Source organism: Dendrobates tinctorius, unplaced genomic scaffold (genome assembly GCF_039654945.1).
Source record: "Dendrobates tinctorius isolate UK_male_01 unplaced genomic scaffold, ASM3965494v1 ptg000086l, whole genome shotgun sequence".
Classification (NCBI taxonomy): Eukaryota; Metazoa; Chordata; class Amphibia; order Anura; family Dendrobatidae; genus Dendrobates; species Dendrobates tinctorius.
Window position 1 is genome coordinate 1,497,433 of NW_027361754.1, and position 21,010 is coordinate 1,518,442.

Below are 21,010 nucleotides of genomic sequence, written 5' to 3' on the forward strand. Positions count from 1 at the left end.
AAACAGGAAGTTGATATCACCAACCATTTTCATTTTATTTAGGTGTATCCATATAAATGGCCCACCCTGTATACAGGAAGCTGCCTCTACTGGTGGCTGCAGACAGAATATTATCATGTATCTCTGTATACAGGGAGCTCCCCCTAGTGGTGGCTGTAGACAGGATATTATCACTTTGTCATAATTTGGTTCAGGCACAAAATTCAGAGTTGTTTTTTTTTTTTTTTTTTCAGAAAAAAAAAAAAAAAAAAAAGATAGAGGTTTGAACACAAACATTAAAAATTGCATCAGTTTCAAATTTTTGGATCCAATTAGATAATATTCAGACATTATTTTAAAACTGCTCCAAAAGTTGTTTAGGCTGGTTTCACATTTGCGTTTTTTAGCGCTGGAAAAAAACGCTAACCTGCGCATGCGTTTTTTCCCCTATCTTTAACATGGGTGCGCATACTTGCGCGCTTGTAAGCGCATGTATGCGATTTTCATGCGCTGCGTTTTTTTGGGGTGTGCGATTGGATTTTCCAGACGCATCATGTTGCATTTTTTGGCCCTGCAAAAAAGCGCATGCGCACATATGCGCACGTTTTGCGCTAAAAAGGGCCATTATAGCCTATGGATGCGCATATGTGCGCACTGGCATGCTCATGTAAGCGTTTTTTTGCATATGCGTTTTTTTTTTTAACCATGGAATTTATGGGTTTGAGTTAGAGTTAGGGTTAGTTAAGGGGGTTTAGGGTTAGGGTTAGGGTCAGGGTCAGGGTTAGGGTTGGGTTTTGGGTCAGGGTTAGGGTTTAGTATGGTTTGGTTAAGGGTTAGGGTCAGGGTTAGGGTCAGGATTAGGGTTAAGTATGGTTTTGTTAAGGGTTAGGGTCAGGGTTAGGGTTAGGGTTAGGGTCAGGGTTAGGGTCAGGGTTAGGGTCAGGGTTAGGGTTAAGTATGGTTTTGTTAAGGATTAGGGTCAGGGTTAGGGTCAGGATTAGGGTTAAGTATGGTTTTGTTAAGGGTTAGGGTCAGGGTTAGGGTTAGGGTTAAGTATGGTTTTGTTAAGGATTAGGGTCAGGGTTAGGGTCAGGATTAGGGTTAAGTATGGTTTTGTTAAGGGTTAGGGTCAGGGTTAGGGTTAGGGTTAGGGTCAGGGTTAGGGTTAGGGTCAGGGTTAGGGTCAGGGTTAGGGTCAGGGTTAGGGTTAAGTATGGTTTTGTTAAGGATTAGGGTCAGGGTTAGGGTCAGGATTAGGGTTAAGTATGGTTTTGTTAAGGGTTAGGGTCAGGGTTAGGGTTAGGGTTAGGGTTAGGGTCAGGGTTAGGGTTAAGTATGGTTTTGTTAAGGATTAGGGTCAGGGTTAGGGTCAGGATTAGGGTTAAGTATGGTTTTGTTAAGGATTAGGGTCAGGGTTAGGGTTAGGGTTAGGGTCAGGGTTAGGGTTAGGGTCAGGGTTAAGTATGGTTTTGTTAAGGGTTAGGGTCAGGGTTAGGGTTAGGGTTAGGGTCAGGGTTAGGGTTAGGGTCAGGGTTAGGGTTAGGGTCAGGGTCAGGGTTAGTTAGGGTTTAGGGTTTGGGTTAGGGTTAAGTATGATTTGGTTAAGGGTTAGGGTCAGGGTTAGGGTTAGGGTTAGGGTCAGGGTTAGGGTTAGTAAAGTCATGGTTTGGGTAGTGTGAGGGGCCACCTAAAAATGTTGGAAAAAAACGCAAACGCGGTAAAAACGCGCTAAAAACGCATACAAACGCATAAAAACGCTGCGTTTTTTTCATGCATGCTCATAAAAATGCTTGAAAAAAACGCAGCAGTTGTATGCTTATGTATGCGTTTTTTCAATGCGTTTTTTTGCGGGAAAAACGCGCTGCAAAAAAAAGCAAGTGTGAAACTAGCCTTAGAAGTAACCAAGCACATTGCCATATCACTTTGGTTCAGGTCCTGAGCGTTCAATGAAGGGGTAGAGGCTAGAGTTGAGCGATTTTGGTCGGATCGGGTTTCGGGAAACCCAAGTGAAACAAAATATGAGTAGGATGAAACTGGTCCGACTAGGGCAAAAAAAGTCGGGAGTTTCGTCCGAAACCCGACCCCAATGCAAGTCAATGGGAAATAAGTCGGCATTGAGCGGATGAATGTCATCCACTCAATGCCGACTTTTATTCCCCATTGACTCGCTTTGGGGGTCGGGTTTCGGACGAAAATCCCGACTTTTTTTTTGCCCTAGTCGGACCAGTTTCATCCGACTCAAATTTTGTTTCATTTGGGTTTCCCGAAACCCGATCCGACCAAAATCACTGAACTCTAGTAGAGGCCCAGACGACACCATACCTATGGGTTTGTACTACACGGTCATGCTACAGGGAAAGCTCCGGACGTCTGCCCCTTCCTCTGAGGGATTTGTGGGAATATCAGAATCCAAATCTCCCCCCCCCACTCCAGACCGCTAAACAGAAGATAAGTCTAGTTAACCCTTAAAATGAGGACATGAAAACCCATAGCTTAAGACCAGAGCTAACGAATGGGTCCCTCTAGATAACCCTGTGACCATCAGTAAATGTAAGCTCCACCCCCCTGACTATATGACAGTGACTCCTCCCAACAGAGATTGTTGTGCGAGAGCCCAGACACGAGGAGCACGTATCACCGCTCTTGCTGGGTCCATCTTGATCCCGATTTCATTGTGTAGTTTAGAGAAGTCGTGATCACAATGCCAAAACAATGACCAAGTGTCAAGGATCATCACTGGATCATCCAATCAATTCCCATTAACCCATGGATAACCAGGACTGTGCCATAGCAGAGATGCGAGAGAATCCCCAGGGACAGGTTCCCTTTAAGAACATCTAGAGCTATTTTAGGAGACACAAGTTCCTGTTACTAGTAGCAGAAATGTGAATACACAGAAAATACATTGTTGCAGACATTAGCGCTAACCCCCACACCCCTCCCCCGATTCTGTGGTCTGACTGATCAACCAATGAAAAACCCGGTCCATTCCGTGGCACAGTTACTGATGGCGATGGAGACTCACTGATTGGCTTCGATAAAGTCGTGAGGTTTCACCGTATATGGGGTGGTGGATGATGATCCCTCACCAAGGAAATGCTTAGAATGGAATAATCACCGGGACCCCAGCAGTGAAAAGTTTATAATATATATATATTTTATAGTGAATGTATCAGAGGGGAAAAGCCCCAAACTTGTGGCTGCAGATGCATCCCCCACCAGGGGCAGTGCATTCGAGGCCACATTATTACACGGACACATAGATCTCACCAACATGCAGGTGGGAGACCAGATCGGAATTTCGTATGGGGTCCTTAGGACACTAGTTACGCCACTGCCCCCACATGCACCATTAAAATGATATCAGTAGGTTATTATTGGGTGGGGGGGTCCAAGATCTGTGACCCCACCAATCTTAGGAAAGAAACAGTTCTCCATCTCCTTTACGGAATTTTTTTAAGCACAAAGACCCCCAGCCACTTGGCAGAGGGTGTGCGGCTACACCGGCGCTGCATCCCCCTCATTCTCAGGACCCCACCGATGACGAGATATCTCAGAAAGATGGAAGAGCTGGTCTCAGGGTCCCAACAATCAGTAAATTACCCCCAAACCTGTCGTTAGGGAATCATGCATAAACTCTAAGATTTAGCTGTTGATCAGCCGCCGGCACCCCCAACAGTGAGGAGCCAAGAGCCAAATGTGAGAATCGCAGAAATAACCAGAAAAGGAAATGAACCAACAGTGAAAACAGAAGAGGAGCAGAAAAAAAGCTGGGAAAGAAAATCTGGGAGAAAAATGGGATGAAAGGGTTAAGTCGAGAGGTCGGCAGCGTAGTAGGGCCAGACCCTGCTGTCAATACATGAGGACTATTCTATCCGAGCACCGGTAGGCTCAGGATGAGCAAAGCAGCCAGTCGACTTCGGAGATAACTCTGTTCTCTGATGGATGTTGCACAATGCGGCCATTACTTTCCCGGAGGCCAGGGAGATAAATATCAGATTCTGCTCATTACCGGGAACGTTTTGCTATAAAAGAGATGACGCAGTGGAGTCGCTGATCAATACTGGAAAGGTCAGAGGGGCGAGAAGCCGAACACCAGGCACCGGTATCTTGCAGGTTGTGGTTTACGTAGCGGATATTGCCGAAAGTCATAGAGGAAACCAAAGCCCCGAGCGACGCAACCACGGGCCCCCCTATGTAAACCAGCCCCGGGGTAGAGCACAAGCCCCCCCCTCCCATGTATCCAAGCCCCGGGGTAGAGCGCGAGCCCCCCCATGTAGCCCACCCCGGGGCAGAGTTCAAGCCCCCCCACCTAACCCAGCCCCAGGGCAGATGACAGCCCGGCCAACTGGGCAGCGTTCAAGGTTACAGCACAGGTTGGGGCTGAGAGGCCAAGGATAAACGACGGCCGCACACCCAGGTCTATCACCCTGGAACAGCGGCCATACATTGCTGAAGCGCGGTGCCCGGACGGCTGCAGAATCTCAACCATAAATAAGAACATATCGGGAATTGCCGCGTCCGTAATGGCCCGTTCAGAATAGAAAAATCAATTAAACCACGCAAGGTAAAAAAAAAAAAAAAAAACCTAAACCACAACAAAATTACACACACCACACTAGAAGAGATGAAAATGTGTGTGCCCCAAAAAGGACATGGTTTTTTTTTTCCCTTTAGAACAAACTTTAAAACAAAAAAAAAAAAAAAAAAATACAAAACATTTTATAATTTTTGTATTGCTGTAGTTGTATTGCTCTGGAGAATCAGGTTTGCAGGTAATAATTAGCAAAACAAAGGCAGTATTGTAATTCTTCACCATTTCATCCTGCTTGTATTTCCCCCCCCCCCCCCCATTTTCAATACATTATATGGTGACAAAACAGCGTCATTCACACCTGCAACTCGTCCAGCAAAAAAATCAAATGGCCAAGGGTACAAAACAAGATGAGGATGGTCCTGAAGAGGTTTATTTCTGAATGTACATTAAACAAAACAAATACAGTGGATACAGAAAGTAATTAGACCCCTTTAAATTTTTCCACTCTGTTTCATTGCAGCCATTAGGTAAATTCAAAAAAGTTCATTTTCTCTCTCATTAATGTACACTCTGCACCCCATCTTGACTGAAAAAAAAACAAACAAACACAGAAATGAGAAATTTTTGCAAATTAATAAAGAAAAACTGAAATATCACATGGTCATAAGTATTCAGACCCTTTGCTCAGTATTGAGTAGAAGCGCCCTTTTGCGCTAGTACAGCCATGAATCTTCTTGGGAATGATGCAACAAGTTTTTCACACCTGGATTTGGGGATCCTCTGCCATTCTTCCTTGCAGATCCTCTCCAGTTCCGTCAGGTTGGATGGTGAACGTTGGTGGACAGTCATTTTCAGGTCTCTCCAGAGATGCTCAATTGGGTTTAGGTCAGGGCACTGGCTGGGCCAGTCAAGAATGGTCACAGAGTTGTTCTGAAGCCACTCCTTTGTTATTTTAGCTGTGTGCTTAGGGTCATTGTTTTGTTGGAAGGTGAAGCTTCTGCCAAGCCTGAGGTCCAGAGCACTCTGGAAGAGGTTTTCATCCAGGATCTCTCTGTACTTGGCTGCATTCAGGTTTCCTTCAATTGCAACTAGTGGTCCTGTCCCTGCAGCTGAAAAACACCCCCATAGCATGATGCTGCCACCACATTTCACTGTTGGGATTGTATTGGACAGGTGATGAGCAGTGCCTGATTTTCTCTACAAATACTGCTTAGAATTCTCACCAAAAAAGTTCTATCTTCATCTCATCAGACAAGATAATCTTACTTCTCATAGTCTGGGAGTCCATGTGTTTTTTTTTAGCAAACTCTATGCGGGTTTTCATATGTCTTGCACTGAGGAAAGGCTTCCGTCGGGCCACTGCCATAAGGGTCCAACTGGTGGAGGGCTGCAGTGATAGGAGATAGTTGACTTTGTAGAACTTTCTCCCATCTCCCTACTGCATCTGTGGAGCTCAGCCACAGTGATCTTGGGGTTCTTCTTTACCTCTCTCACGAAGGCTCTTCTCCTATGATTGCTCGGTTTGGCTGGATGGCCAGGTCTAGGAAGACTTCTGGTGGTCCAAAACTTCTTCCATTTAAGGATTATGGGGGCCACTGTGCTCTTAGGAACCTTGCGTACTGCAGAAATTCTTTTGTAACCTTGGCCAGATGTGTGCCTTGCCACAATTCTGCCTCCGAGCTCCTTGGCCAGTTCCTTTGACCTCATGATTCTCATTTGGTCTGACATGAACTGTGAGCTCTTATATAAACAGGTGTGTGCCTTTACAAATCAAGTCCTATCAGTTTACTCTATATACTCATGTATAAGCCGAGATTTTCAGCACATTTTTTGGTGTTGAAAACGCCCGCCTCGGCTTATACACAAGTAATTGCCCAGAAAGCCGGTGGGGGAGGGGGAGTGGCGGAGCAGCGGCAGGAGCCGTCAGCTGTGACACAGTGACAGCTGCAGCTAACAGAAGACATCATTCTCACCCTCCTCACGCCGTTGCTGCATCTCCGTCCCGGCGCCTCTTTATGTGCTCAGCGGTCACACGGTACCATTCGTTTAGGTAATAAATATGCATGCATCTCCACTCCCATAGGCATGGAGCGCATACTCATTATCTTACTGAGCGGTAGCATGTGACCACGGAGCACAGGAAGAGCTGCCGACGCCGGGACAACGGAGATGCAGTGACGGTGCAAGGAGGGTGAGCAGGCTTGGGGGGGCCCCATGCATACAACAGGGGGAGTCACAGAGCAGGACAGGGATAAGGGGACAATGCATACCGGACTTATACTTGAGTCAATAAGCTTACCCAGTTTTCAGTGGCAAAATTAGGTGCCTCGGCTTATACTTGAGTATATACGGCAATTAGACACAGCTGGACTCCGATGAAGGAGTAAAGCCATCTCAAGGAGATCACAAGGAAATGGACAGCATGTGACTTAAATATGAGTGTCTGAACAATGGGTCTGAATACTTATGACCATGTGATATTTCAGTTTCTTTTTTAATAAATTTGCAAAAATTTATGCATTTCTGTTTTGTCAAGATGGGGTGCAGAGTGTATATTAATGAGGAAAAAAAAAAAAAAAAAAATTTTTGAATTTACCAAATAGCTGCTATGAAACAAAAAGTGAAAAATTTAAAGGGGTCTGAATACTTTCCGTACCCACTGTATACACTAATACATGGAAAAAAAAAAATATAAAATAAAATCAATGAAAAAAAAAAAAAGAAAAGATTTTACATTTTTTGTAAATAAGCTTATTCTTAAAAGTTAAACAAAAAGATCATCCGTCCGTTCTCCGGAAGTTACATTATTATAGTGTTTATATGGCTGAAAAAAGACAAAGTTCATCAAGGTCGTCTGAGGGGCGGAGAGGATAAAGGGGAAGGGGGTGTGTACAACCACAGTGCAGGCTCCACCCCAGAGCAGAGGAGTTCATCGGCCCCTCCCAATCGTCGATAGCTAGGACCAAACTTTCAGGAAAAAAAAAAAATTTTTTTTACACATTTAGTGAAATATTTATGTTTTCCCCTCAAAGTTGATGAAATCCAAGATCAACTCATTGGTTTCAAAAGGTATTTCCCCCTCCCATGTTCACCAAAACATGTCCAAAGATCAGTGAGCGCTGCCGCCCTGACTGCCAGGAGCCACGTCGCCCCTCGTCGTACAGCCCGTGGGCCCTCACGCCCCTCGTCGTACAGCCCGTGGGCCCTCACGCCCCTCGTCGTACAGCCCGTGGGCCCTCACGCCCCTCGTCGTACAGCCCGTGGGCCCTCACGCCCCTCGTCGTACAGCAGGTTTCACGTGCAATGTGTCATCAGTAACGCGACAGGACATGTAACCGTTTCTGTGGAAAATGCGACATGAGCGAAACGTGATCAGAGGACAAGACCGGGCAGAGAACAGAACATCGTCTGAATAATGAGCTGCCGCCATCATTCAGCATCAGGTTTGCCCCGTTTTATGGAATTTACACCCACAACGATTTCCAGTGAGTCATCTGGAGCGTATAGATCTGGATTTACAGATTATATAATGATATAGGGAAGAGTAGCTGATGAGCGGATCCCGCTCTTCTCACATCGGACTCAAGGGCACGAAGCAAATCTACAGGGCGACGTTTATCTGACAAAGGGAAAGACATTTTGGCTTTAGCTTCTCAAAGCAGAAATAAATTGGCATGAAATCACATTGTAGACTATGCGATTTCATACAGATATACAGCTGTCAAGAAAACCTGCAGTGTAGAGCATAGAGGAGAAAGCTCCATACTGAGGGTCTAATAAACAACACAATATAGGCCGGAGTCACCAATTATAGATTTATGCAAGAGGGTAAAAGCAGCAAATCTGAGACCACACATAGGAGTTCACAGATCCATGTTACATTTGTGTGTTGGCGTACCCCGCCGGGCCCTACAAAACAATCAGCCAAATGGAGCACAAACGAAAAAAGGAGCAAAGTTAGGAGAAAGACTAATAATGTGACCAAGGAGCCCAGGACAGAGGAATAGACATTGCTGCACAGTCACGCTAGCACCTTGTTCACATTCAAAGAAAAAAAAAAAAAAGGCCCAAATTCAAATGAACAGTTCCAGGCTTCAGTGGTAATCCTCTGCAGCCGACATGAGGCCCCAGACCCAAGACAGGGGCATGTGACACCAGGGTAACAAGTCAAGCCAGCGGCAGGCGACACCGGGACCCCGACCCAAGCCAGCGGCAGGCGACACCGGGACCCCGACCCAAGCCAGCGGCAGGCGACACCGGGACCCCGACCCAAGCCAGCGGCAGGCGACACCGGGACCCCGACCCAAGCCAGCGGCAGGCGACACCGGGACCCCGACCCAAGCCAGCGGCAGGCGACACCGGGACCCCGACCCAAGCCAGCGGCAGGCGACACCGGGACCCCGACCCAAGCCAGCGGCAGGCGACACCGGGACCCCGACCCAAGCCAGCGGCAGGCGACACCGGGACCCCGACCCAAGCCAGCGGCAGGCGACACCGGGACCCCGACCCAAGCCAGCGGCAGGCGACACCGGGACCCGGACCCAAGCCAGCGGCAGGCGACATCGGGACCCGGACCCAAGCCAGCAACAGGCGACATCGGGACCCGGACCCAAGCCAGCAACAGGCGACACGAGGCCCCTGACTCAAGCCAGCGGCAGGCAACACCGGGACCCGGACCCAAGCCAGCGGCAGGCAACAAGCCAAGTCATAGGCAGTGGGCAGTGAGATAAAATGTACGAGGGCCTCAAAGACCAAACTCATCAGTGTCGGTTCACCATTCTTCACACACTGAGCGTCTTGGGGTCTCAATGGAGCCAGGCCGGAATCCCTGACCTATAGGGGCCACAGACACCATGACCAGAGCCTGGGTGTAAGCAGCGGACGGGGGTCCTGTCACTGACCATTTATTTTTTGATGAGCATCCTGCTAAGACCCCAGAGATTAGCTGCAAATAATAAGGGGAAAATCCAGTAGCAATTTCCCAACCTCCCTGCAGCACCACCACAGGACAAATAATGGATTACACCCTTACTTTTACATGGCCAGGCTGTCTCTACAATGGACCGGGGGGGGGCGAATAATACAAAGATGGTGGAAGACCCCCCCCCCCCCATATTAGCTCTCCTTTGATATGACATTGAAAATGGGCTACTAAACCGAGCTCTCCCGCCGCGCCCCCAATATTTCATGTAATGGAAGTGCCGAGATACATTGTATTCTGAAAAATGTTTCTATAGCAACAGAGTCATATAAGGGGACATTTAAAGGGGTCCTGCCCATTCATAAGATGACTTTCAGGACATTCCCCTGTAATCAGCAGCCACGGAGACAGAGTCTGCCCGATTGTCGCCTTCGGTGCCCCAAACTTATTAACACACTAAAACCCTTTAGATAAAAAACAGGTAACAAGTGAGATTTATGGGGGTCATGTATAGTAGCTTCACTTCACAGAAACACGAGACGCGGTCACTGATGACCGTTCTTTGCTGCGACGTCCGGTTTCTGTCAGTTTTTGGAAATACGTTTTCAAAATGTCCCACAGCGAAGGACGGCCAATCAGCCGATGCATATGGCAAGTGTTACTGCACCGCCTGAAAACACAAGAATCAGGGTGCAATATCACATCGGTGCAGAGGCCTCGTCTGTGAGTGCCCGCTCCTCCATAATAGGTACAGCATTATGAAAATGGCACGATGACCACAACATCATACACCCGTCCCAATCCACAGGTCCCGCAAAGAGCAACATCCCCAATCCACAGGTCCCCCCCGCAAAGCACCACATCCCCTGCAAAGGGCCAGGTCCCATTCTACAGGTGAGGCCCTCTCTGGGTTCACAGATCTGTTAATATCTCAGAAGCCCCAGGAACTGGGATGAAGCACAGCGAAAATGCATATCTGAGACAGGCAGCTGCTGCAGCACCTCTTGTCTCAAGTTTCCCTTCCCTAAATCCGCAGCTGTGTCCTTACACCGCAGTCCTGTCCTGCATGAAGACTCCACAACACGAGACACAAACCAAACCCATGTCCCCCACTACGCCACCAGTCACACAGGGACCCGGCAGGGCCCCCCACTACGCCACCAGTCACACAGGGACCCGGCAGGGCCCCCCCACTACGCCACCAGTCACACAGGGACCCGGCAGGGCCCCCCCACTACGCCACCAGTCACACAGGGACCCGGCAGGGCCCCCCCACTACGCCACCAGTCACACAGGGACCCGGCAGGGCCCCCCCACTACGCCACCAGTCACACAGGGACCCGGCAGGGCCCCCCCACTACGCCACCAGTCACACAGGGACCCGGCAGGGCCCCCCCACTACGCCACCAGTCACACAGGGACCCGGCAGGGCCCCCCCACTACGCCACCAGTCACACAGGGACCCGGCAGGGCCCCCCCACTACGCCACCAGTCACACAGGGACCCGGCAGGGCCCCCCCACTACGCCACCAGTCACACAGGGACCCGGCAGGGCCCCCCCACTACGCCACCAGTCACACAGGGACCCGGCAGGGCCCCCCCACTACGCCACCAGTCACACAGGGACCCGGCAGGGCCCCCCCACTACGCCACCAGTCACACAGGGACCCGGCAGGGCCCCCCCACTACGCCACCAGTCACACAGGGACCCGGCAGGGCCCCCCCACTACGCCACCAGTCACACAGGGACCCGGCAGGGCCCCCCCACTACGCCACCAGTCACACAGGGACCCGGCAGGGCCCCCCCACTACGCCACCAGTCACACAGGGACCCGGCAGGGCCCCCCCACTACGCCACCAGTCACACAGGGACCCGGCAGGGCCCCCCCACTACGCCACCAGTCACACAGGGACCCGGCAGGGCCCCCCCACTACGCCACCAGTCACACAGGGACCCGGCAGGGCCCCCCCACTACGCCACCAGTCACACAGGGACCCGGCAGGGCCCCCCCACTACGCCACCAGTCACACAGGGACCCGGCAGGGCCCCCCCACTACGCCACCAGTCACACAGGGACCCGGCAGGGCCCCCCCACTACGCCACCAGTCACACAGGGACCCGGCAGGGCCCCCCCACTACGCCACCAGTCACACAGGGACCCGGCAGGGCCCCCCACTACGCCACCAGTCACACAGGGACCCGGCAGGGCCCCCCCACTACGCCACCAGTCACACAGGGACCCGGCAGGGCCCCCCCACTACGCCACCAGTCACACAGGGACCCGGCAGGGCCCCCCCACTACGCCACCAGTCACACAGGGACCCGGCAGGGCCCCCCCACTACGCCACCAGTCACACAGGGACCCGGCAGGGCCCCCCCACTACGCCACCAGTCACACAGGGACCCGGCAGGTCCCCCCCACTACGCCACCAGTCACACAGGACCCGGCAGGACCCCCCACTCTCCACCAACAATGCAGGGGGACAGTGAGAGCAGTGGTCCCCCTCAGTGACCCTCCACAGTGACCCCGCTGCAGGCAGCACTCACGCCCTGGCTTTCGGGAATCCCATGGACAGCAGGATCTCCAGGGACGAGCCATGCTTGAAGGTCCCCGCGCGCTGCTGCCGGCTCCTCCTGGGGATGATCTTGCTGTACAGCTCGTCCTTTGCAGCCATGGCGGTGAAGGGTTAATGTGTCATCCCCCCGCAGACCCCGGTGCAGAGCAGCTTCCTGGTGCCGCAGTCACAGGCTGGGTAGGTAGTGACACATTGGATCAGTGGCGCTGACCCCAGACCCCCCGGGCCGCTCTGGTCGCCTCCTGCCGCCAGGTAATAGTCATGATGAATGGATCCAGCAGACGAGTCTCCTGCCCCCCCACCCTCCTTTCTTAAAGGGACAGCGCAAAAATCTTATTTGTCAGCAATCATGGACTTCACATACTGCCCATTCTCTGCACATTCACAGCTTCTGGCGGATCAGGCTCCTCTGCAACTGCCCCCTAGTGGCCAAACCGCGTCACCGCAATCGGATCATTCACATCAGGGCGATTTTAATTCACAAATTTCACAACTCAGGAAATTACTTAAGTAGCAACTCCATTATGTGATCTTGTGAATGGAGTCATTTTTTAGCACCAGGAGCATTCAGAAGACACAAAACGACAGACTGAAAGCTAAAGAAGACTCCACCCATCAGCCATAATATTAAGATCACCTGCTATGGTGCTGCCTCGTTCCTCCTCTCGGACCGCTCCATCGGCAGCGGATCCGGTGAGTTGTGTCCTTCAGGGATCAGACTCATCTTTCCAGCAGATCCTGCAGATGATTGATCCATGATCGGGATCTGATGCTGACGAGTCATCAGGAAAACTCAGCAAGTACACGACAGGCTGTAATACACATCCCAATCCTTCCGGAAACACCCCACAAGACCCTCAGTATACCGGGAACACCCCACAAGACCCGGGGTATACCAGGAACACCCCATAAGACCCTCAGTATACCGGGAACACCCCACAAGACCTGCCATATACCGGGAACACCCCACAAGACCTGCCATATACCGGGAACACCCCACAAGACCTGCCATATACCGGGAACACCCCACAAGACCCGGGGTATACCAGGAACACCCCATAAGACCCTCAGTATACCGGGAACACCCCACAAGACCTGCCATATACCGGGAACACCCCACAAGACCTGCCATATACCGGGAACACCCCACAAGACTTGCCATATACCGGGAACACCCCACAAGACCCTCAGTATACCGGGAACACCCCACAAGACCCGGGGTATACCAGGAACACCCCATAAGACCCTCAGTATACCGGGAACACCCCACAAGACCTGCCATATACCGGGAACACCCCACAAGACCTGCCATATACCGGGAACACCCCACAAGACTTGCCATATACCGGGAACACCCCACAAGACCCTCAGTATACCGGGAACACCCCACAAGACCCGGGGTATACCAGGAACACCCCATAAGACCCTCAGTATACCGGGAACACCCCACAAGACCTGCCATATACCGGGAACACCCCACAAGACCCTCAGTATACCGGGAACACCCCACAAGACCTGCCATATACCGGGAACACCCCACAAGACCTGCCGTATGCTGGGAACACCCCACAAGACCTGCCATATACCGGGAACACCCCACAAGACCTGCCGTATACCAGGAACACCCCACAAGATCTGCTGTATACCGGGAACACCCCACAAGACCTGCTGTATATCAGGAATACCCCACAAGACCCTCAGTATACCGGGAACACCCCACAAGACCTGCCGTATGCTGGGAACACCCCACAAGACCTGCCATATACCGGGAACACCCCACAAGACCTGCCGTATACCAGGAACACCCCACAAGATCTGCTGTATACCGGGAACACCCCACAAGACCTGCTGTATATCAGGAATACCCCACAAGACCCTCAGTATACCGGGAACACCCCACAAGACCTGCCATATACCGGGAACACCCCACAAGACCTGCCGTATGCCGGGAACACCCCACAAGACCTGCCATATACCGGGAACACCCCACAAGACCTGCTGTATATCAGGAACACCCCACAAGACCTGCCATATACCGGGAACACCCCACAAGACCTGCCGTATACCGGGAACACCTCACAACACCCGCTGTATATCGGGAACACCCCACAAGACCTGCTGTATATCGGGAACATCTCACAAGACCTGCCATATACTGGGAACACACCACAAGACCCTCCATATATCGTGAACACTGTTGTGAATTCGCTTTCTGGCCTACCTCTGGTTACTAGTAAAGGTAGTGGAGCTGGTTATATTGACAGAGGGGTCGCGAGTTCTCTTTCCGGGCTCCCTCTGGTGGTTACTGGAGGTGATGGAGCTGATCTAATTAACAGAGGCCTGCCACCTTATAATGAGGAAGATGAATGGAGATCTGGAGTTTCTGACTGGATTTAAGACAGCCGACTCCCTCTATCCCTGCTGGTGATATTTTCCTGCCTCCTGAGGTCTTAGTTTCCAGCTCAGTCCCTGCATGCTCAGCTCAGTGTTCTTTTGCTATTGTTCACATTTGATCTGGTTTTGTCTATTCAGTTTTGTGTGGTCAGCCAGCTCCAGCTGGGGCTGTGCTGAATTTCCATCCATATGTTACTGCTTGTGCCAGTTTGTTTTTGTCCCTTATTAGACTGGCCTCTTTTTGCTCTGCTTTCAGAATATACCAGAGTGCTGATATAGTGGGCGAAGTCTAGTGACTTCAGTATTTTTCTATCAGACGTGTTGGGCATTTTTTTGCAGGTTTTTTTGCGTGATTACAGACAGAGTCTTTCCTTTCCTGTCTAGTTAGTGTGGGCCCCATCGTTTGCTCAGTCTATTTTCCTATCTGCGTTTGTGTTTTCATCTTCTCTTACCGACAGTATATGTTTGGGGGCTATCTATTCCTTTGGGGTCTGCTCTGGGGCAGTTTAGATTTCCCCTTTTCTTGCTTTAGGCTTATTTATTTTTCTGGCTGTGTCGAGGCGTATAGGATCATCATAGGCACGCTCCACGGCTACTGCTAGTTGTGTGGATAGGATCAGGGGTCTGCAATCCGCTTAGTTACAACCTCACTGGTTTTCTGTGGCTTAGCTTGGTTTTGCTTTCCTGCTCGGTGACCCAATCATAACAGAACACCCTACAAGACCTGCCGTATACCGGAAACACCCCACAAGACCCTGTTAGGCGTCGGTTTCCTGGCACTGCACAGCAGGAATCCCGAGCATTGCATACGGCGGTCTCCCATTCCTCCCCAGCTGCAGTGGAGCCTGCTCAGCAGACTCGTCGATCCCGGCGCTCTGCCCACACCAGCATTGTGGGTTTGGTTGCTGCTTCCACCTCTGGTCCAGCTATAGCAACGCATGCTGGTCAGCAGCAAATGATTCCAGGGACTAAGTCCTCCTTTCGGTCCACTGAGCATGCCCGTGGGACGATCTCCCATTGGAGATCGGAGATCACATGTTCAGGTCCTTCTCCAGCTCGGATTGGACCATCAGGAAAGCTCCGGAAGGACGCTGCTATAAAAGGTTCGTATGGCCGCCCCGCCATGCGCTATGATAGATTTTGATGCTATTCTGTTTAGTGGTGTGTGTGATGATGGATGTATGAGACTGGTGACTGACTCATTAAGATCCCCTCTCTTTTGATACGTATGAGTTAGGGTTCAGGAATCAGAGTCAACACCTTAGCACTAGAACTGCTTAGCGCCGCAGTGTAGACAAATCACCGTCCTGTAGTGCCTTGGGGCGTCGGCCCGTACAGGCCTCACATACCACTGCTACCGCAGTATCTACCAGAGCAGCGCCGTGCGCAGTTACGTGCGCTTACCAGCACGGTTCTTATGCTGGCTAGTGGTGTCCACCGGTAGTTCACATAATCGTGATCTGTGACGTTAACAGGTCACGCTTATACGCTGGCTGGTGCGAACTCCATGAAGTAACGGAGTCTGTCCCTGCACGCACAGGGTCAGTGGTTACCCGCCTGTGTCCGGCTACCTCCTGTTATATTTCATTCCTCATTGCTTAAATGCAGTTTGTCACCTCTGCACGGTGGACCCCGGGCTGCGAACGCACCATATATCTTATACCATCTTTATTATTTGATGCCTACCGCCAGCCCCTAACAGACCCTCAGTATATCGGGAACACCCCACATGACCTGCCATATACCGGGAATACCCCACAAGACCTGCCATATACCTGCAACACCCCACAAGACCTGCCGTATACCGGGAACACCCCACAAGACCTGCCGTATACCGGGAACACCCCACAAGACCTGCCGTATGCCGGGAACACCCCACAAGACCTGCCATATACTGGGAACACCCCACAAGACCCTCAGTATACCGGGAACACCCCACAAGACCTGCCATATACCGGGAACACCCCACAAGACCTGCCATATACCGGGAAAACCCCACAAGACCTGCCGTATACCAGGAACACCCCACAAGACATGCTGTATACCAGGAACACCCCACAAGACCTGACATATACCGGGAACACCCCACAAAACTTGCCGTATACCGGGAACACCTCACAAGACCTGTCGTATACCGAGAACACCCCACAAGACCCGCCGTATACCAGGAACACCCCACAAGACCTGCCATATACCAGGAACACCCCACAAGACCTGCCGTATACCGGGAACACCCCACAAGACCCACCATATACCGGGAACACCCAACAAGACTTTCCATATACCGGGAACACCCCACAAGACCTGCCTTTTACCGGGAATACCCAACAAGACCTGCCGTATACTGACACTCTTTTTTATTATAAAATTATACAAAACACTCAATAAATATTACAAAATAAACCTTACACCACCAAAACCACAACCCCACCACCCCCAAAGGTCCATAACAAAAAGTCCAGAGAAGAAAACCCAGCAAGAACCTCCTGCACCAGGTTTCCTGTTTACCTTTCCATTTCTCTTCAATATCTCCTTAATATTTCCTTTAACACTTAAAACACCCTCCACCCCAAACACACCCCATAAAATAATATCTAAAAAATTCTGGCCCCTCGCTCAGAAAAAGAAAAACAGTCCTTTCAGCCATAACCACCCTCTAACCTATACCTTCGCACATACTTTTTAAAAAAAAAAAAATCCATAGACCCCCCCAACAACCCTCACACCAAAATGCTTCTAGCACAAAACAATTTTTGCACTACAATCAGGGTCGGCATTAGGAGCAAGCAGACGAGGCAGCTGCCTAGAGCCCCCGCTCCTTCAGGGACCCTCAGCCAGTGGCGTGTCACTAATAGCGGCATACCACACAGCCACTATGGGGCCCCTGAGCAAGAGGGGCTTGGCTTCGCCCCCTCCCCCCCCGCATTCAGCTTATCGGCATCATACATGCCAATATAGTTGAAAGCAGTGATGGAGGAGAGAATGTCATATGACACTCCCTCTCCCATCATTTCCCCTCTGACTCAGCATTTGCCAGCTTTGCAGAAGCCAGAGCAGGGGGAAAGAGGAGATGTAAGTATTGTATGTGTGTGTGTCTGCTGCATTATACTTTGTGTGGGGGGGCTGCACTATACTGTGTGTGTGGGGTTGCATTATACTCTGAGGGGGCTGCTTTATACTCTGGGGGCCTGCATTATACTGAGTGTGTGTGTTTGTGGGGGGGCTGCATTATACTTTGTGTATGGGAATGCACTATACTGTGTATGTGGGGGGCTGCATTACACTGTGAGTGGAGGGGGCTGCTTTATACTCTGGGGGGCTGCATTATACTGTGTGTGTGTTTGTGAGGGGGCTGAATTATACTGTGTGTGTGTGTTTATGGGGGGCTGAATTATACTGTGTGTGTAGGGTGCTGCAGTATACTGTATGTGTGGGGCTACATTATACTCTGAGGGGAATAAATTATACTGTGTGTGTGTTTGTGAGGGGGCTGAATTATACTGTGTGTGTGTAGGGTGCTGCAGTATACTGTATGTGTGGGGCTACATTATACTCTGAGGGGGCTGCATTATACTGTGTGTGGAGGGATGCCTCATATTGTGTGTGTGGGGGTAATTATATTCTGAGGGGACTGCATTATAGTCTGGGGGTCTGCATTATACTGTGTGAGCGGGGCTGCATTATACTCTGAGTTGTCTACATTATTCTTTGAAAGGGTTGCATTTTACTGTGTGGGGGGTGCATTATACTGTGTGTGCTTGTGGGGGGCTGAATTATGCTGTGTGTGTACGGGGGCTGCATTATACTGTGTGTATGGGAATGCATTATACTCTGAGGGGCTGCATTACACTGTGTATAGGGGGATTGCTTTATACTGTGTGTGTGGATGCATTATACTCTGAGGGGGCTGCATTATTGTTACACCCGGTCCCTGTCCTGGCGCGGCGCCCAGGTCTGCCACTGTTACACCTGGTCCCCGTCCTGGCGCTGTGTCCAGGCCAGCCGCTGCTCTCCGTTCTTGGCACTCACCTCGAGCCTCACATAGGCAGCAGCCGGCCTCCTCTGGATCTCATGCTGCTGCTCAGCATTCTGGCCTCCCTCCTGCCTCCACCTCCTGGCGTCTTGTGAGGAGATCTGTAGCTAAGGCTATTAGGGCACGCCCGCCCGCTCTCTTGCCTTCTTAAAGGGGCAGCGTGCATTATTCAAAAAGTGCAATTAACCAATGGCAGCGCACTGGCTGCTATTTCTGGCCTCTCCTCCCTAGGAAGAGCGCCGAAGCAACGAGTATCAATCATTGCTACATCCGGTTCTCCTGCTAACCTGTCTGCACTGCGCCTGCAGTCTCTGTGCATTGTCTAATGCTATCTGTCTCCACAGAGTATCAGTATCATGTGCTTCCTGCTTATATCCGCAACCATCTGGGCGAAAGCCATCCCGTTCCGCCAACAGCCGTCCGAGTCCAAGGACTGTGTGAAGGTTACTGGAACCGACTCTTTACCAACTACCCGAATCCAGGACCCGTCTCATTACGGACTCTGCTGTAACTACTGTTATCCCTTTTGGTCCTGCTGGGACAGCTGCCACGTGTTCGGGGTCTAACTGGAGGTAGCACCTGTGTCCTCCGGGTATTCCATTCTGGCCCTGTTTGAGGGCCTTTACGACGGGTACCCGGGGCTCACTAGTCACGCCCCCTTCTGAGCTCCCTGGACCGTGGTCCTGAGGTTCCACTTAAAAAATAAAAACGAATGTGAACCTCACCATCTCTGCTTCCGCTTCCATTCGTTACAGATTGCTCCGGCCATGGAATCCGCTGGACCACAGAGGCCTCCGACCATGGAGCTGTACCAAGAGGTGACTCGTTTAAGAGATCAACAGGACAAGATCACAACATATCTACGTAACCTATAAAAAACAAATCTGAACTGAGAAAAGTAAGTTAATGTGTATGCACAATGTAAGTGCATATTAATATTAATATTAATATATTAGTTTTAATATGCACTTACATTGTGCATACACATTAACTTACTTTTCTCAGTTCAGATTTGTTTTTTATTCATTTCATTGTGCATTCAGTGCATATATGGGTGTGACCGCCCTCTTTCTGAGCTGGGAAAGCCATCCAGTCTGGCCTAAGCTGTTACAAGTGGTTCAGCCGCTCGACCCTTATTCACATTCACGCCACTTGGCGAGTGATAAGGTTTTAAATACTAGAGTAGGGACTGTCCCACAAGGGTTGCCGTGACGTGGCGGGATGGCTTGTACATTATTTTGATCAAAATTATGTTTACTAAATACCCTTATTATTATTATTACCTTTATGCATTATTTGCAGTATATTTTTTACTTTTAGTTCAGGATATTTGTGTTTTTTGCTTTTTGTTATATCTACGTAACCTGTCCATCCGCATGGATTCTCTGCTGAACCCGGCTGCTTCTGATTCATCTATCAGCACCCAGGTATCTGCTGTCACGGCAAGCAAAGGTCCTCGCCTAGCCGCTTCTACCCGCTTCCTTGGTGATCTCACTCAGTGTCGGGGTTTTCTGAGTGTACCCTACACTTCGAAATCTTGGGGCACATGTTTGCTTCTGACCGTGCCAAAGTGGGCTTCATTATGTCACATCTAGCAGGAGAGGCTCTTGCCTGGCTAAATCCATTATGGGAGAGAAGAGACCCGCTGGTTAATGATCTTCAGTCTTTCCTAGAGACTTTCCGCAGGACCTTTGATGAACCTGGCCGGGCCACGTCGACCGCTTCTGCCCTGCATCTCTTACGCCAAGGAACCCTCACGGTGGCTCAGTATGCTGTTCAATTCCGCACCCTCTCGTCTGAGTTATCCTGGAACAACGAGGCCTTGCTGGCCACCTTCTGGGAGGGCCTATCTGGAAGAATTAAGGATGAGCTGGCAGGACGGGACAGGCCTACCATCTTGGATGACCTGATTTCCTTGGCGACCCGGATTGACCTGCGTTTTCAAGAGCATTCCATGGAGATTAAGCGAGACAAGAGGTCCTACCACCTGGACTCCAATTCTTCCAAGACGGCTACCTCATCCTTTTCTCCCGAAGCCATGGAGGTAGATCGAGTAAGTCTGGCCAGCCGCCGCCAGGAGGCACGTCGCAAAAACGGAAGCTGTCTGTACTGTGGTAGTTCCGAACACCTGATCCGCTCCTGTCCAAAGAAGTCGGGAAACTCCTGTGCCTAGGCTCGGTAGGAGAGGCCACCCTAGGTAGAGAACACTCCTCTCCTTCATTGCAGATCTCAGTCTCCATGACCTGCGGAGCAATACAATTTTCTGGACTCTGTCTGTTGGATTCCGGAGCCACCGGGAGCTTTATCCAGCAGATGCTTGTGGATCGCTATCACTTACCAGTTCAGGCTCTTCCCAATCTGTTGCGGGTGACCGCTGTCGATGGCCAGCCACTGACTGAACCCGTCCAGTTCCAGACTGAGCCAGTGGAACTCCGGGTAAGTCTTATGCATTCTGAAAGAATCCGTTTTTATGTGTACCCTGGTTTGTCTCACCTCTTGCTTCTAGGTTTGCCTTGGTTTCAGAAACACGAACCAGTCCTTAACCCCTTAATCCCATGTGACGTACTAT

The 21,010-nt window shown here is 50.7% G+C and overlaps 1 protein-coding gene across 3 annotated transcripts in view; it reads right to left on the minus strand.

The window, feature by feature from the left end:
- Positions 1-18,495, minus strand: part of UBASH3B (ubiquitin associated and SH3 domain containing B) — a 94,117-nt gene extending 75,622 nt beyond the window's left edge. Inside the window, exon 1 of one of the 3 annotated variants that reach the window (XM_073584862.1) lies at positions 18,438-18,495. Coding sequence is in view for 2 of the 3 variants with exons in the window: in XM_073584861.1 (XP_073440962.1) it covers positions 11,986-12,113 (128 nt within the window). In the remaining variant the exon portion in view is untranslated. Of the gene's footprint in view, positions 1-11,985; positions 12,327-18,437 lie in introns of those variants that run through there. The other 2 variants (XM_073584861.1, XM_073584860.1) reach the window with 2 other exon arrangements.
- Positions 18,496-21,010: the final 2,515 nt, after the last annotated feature.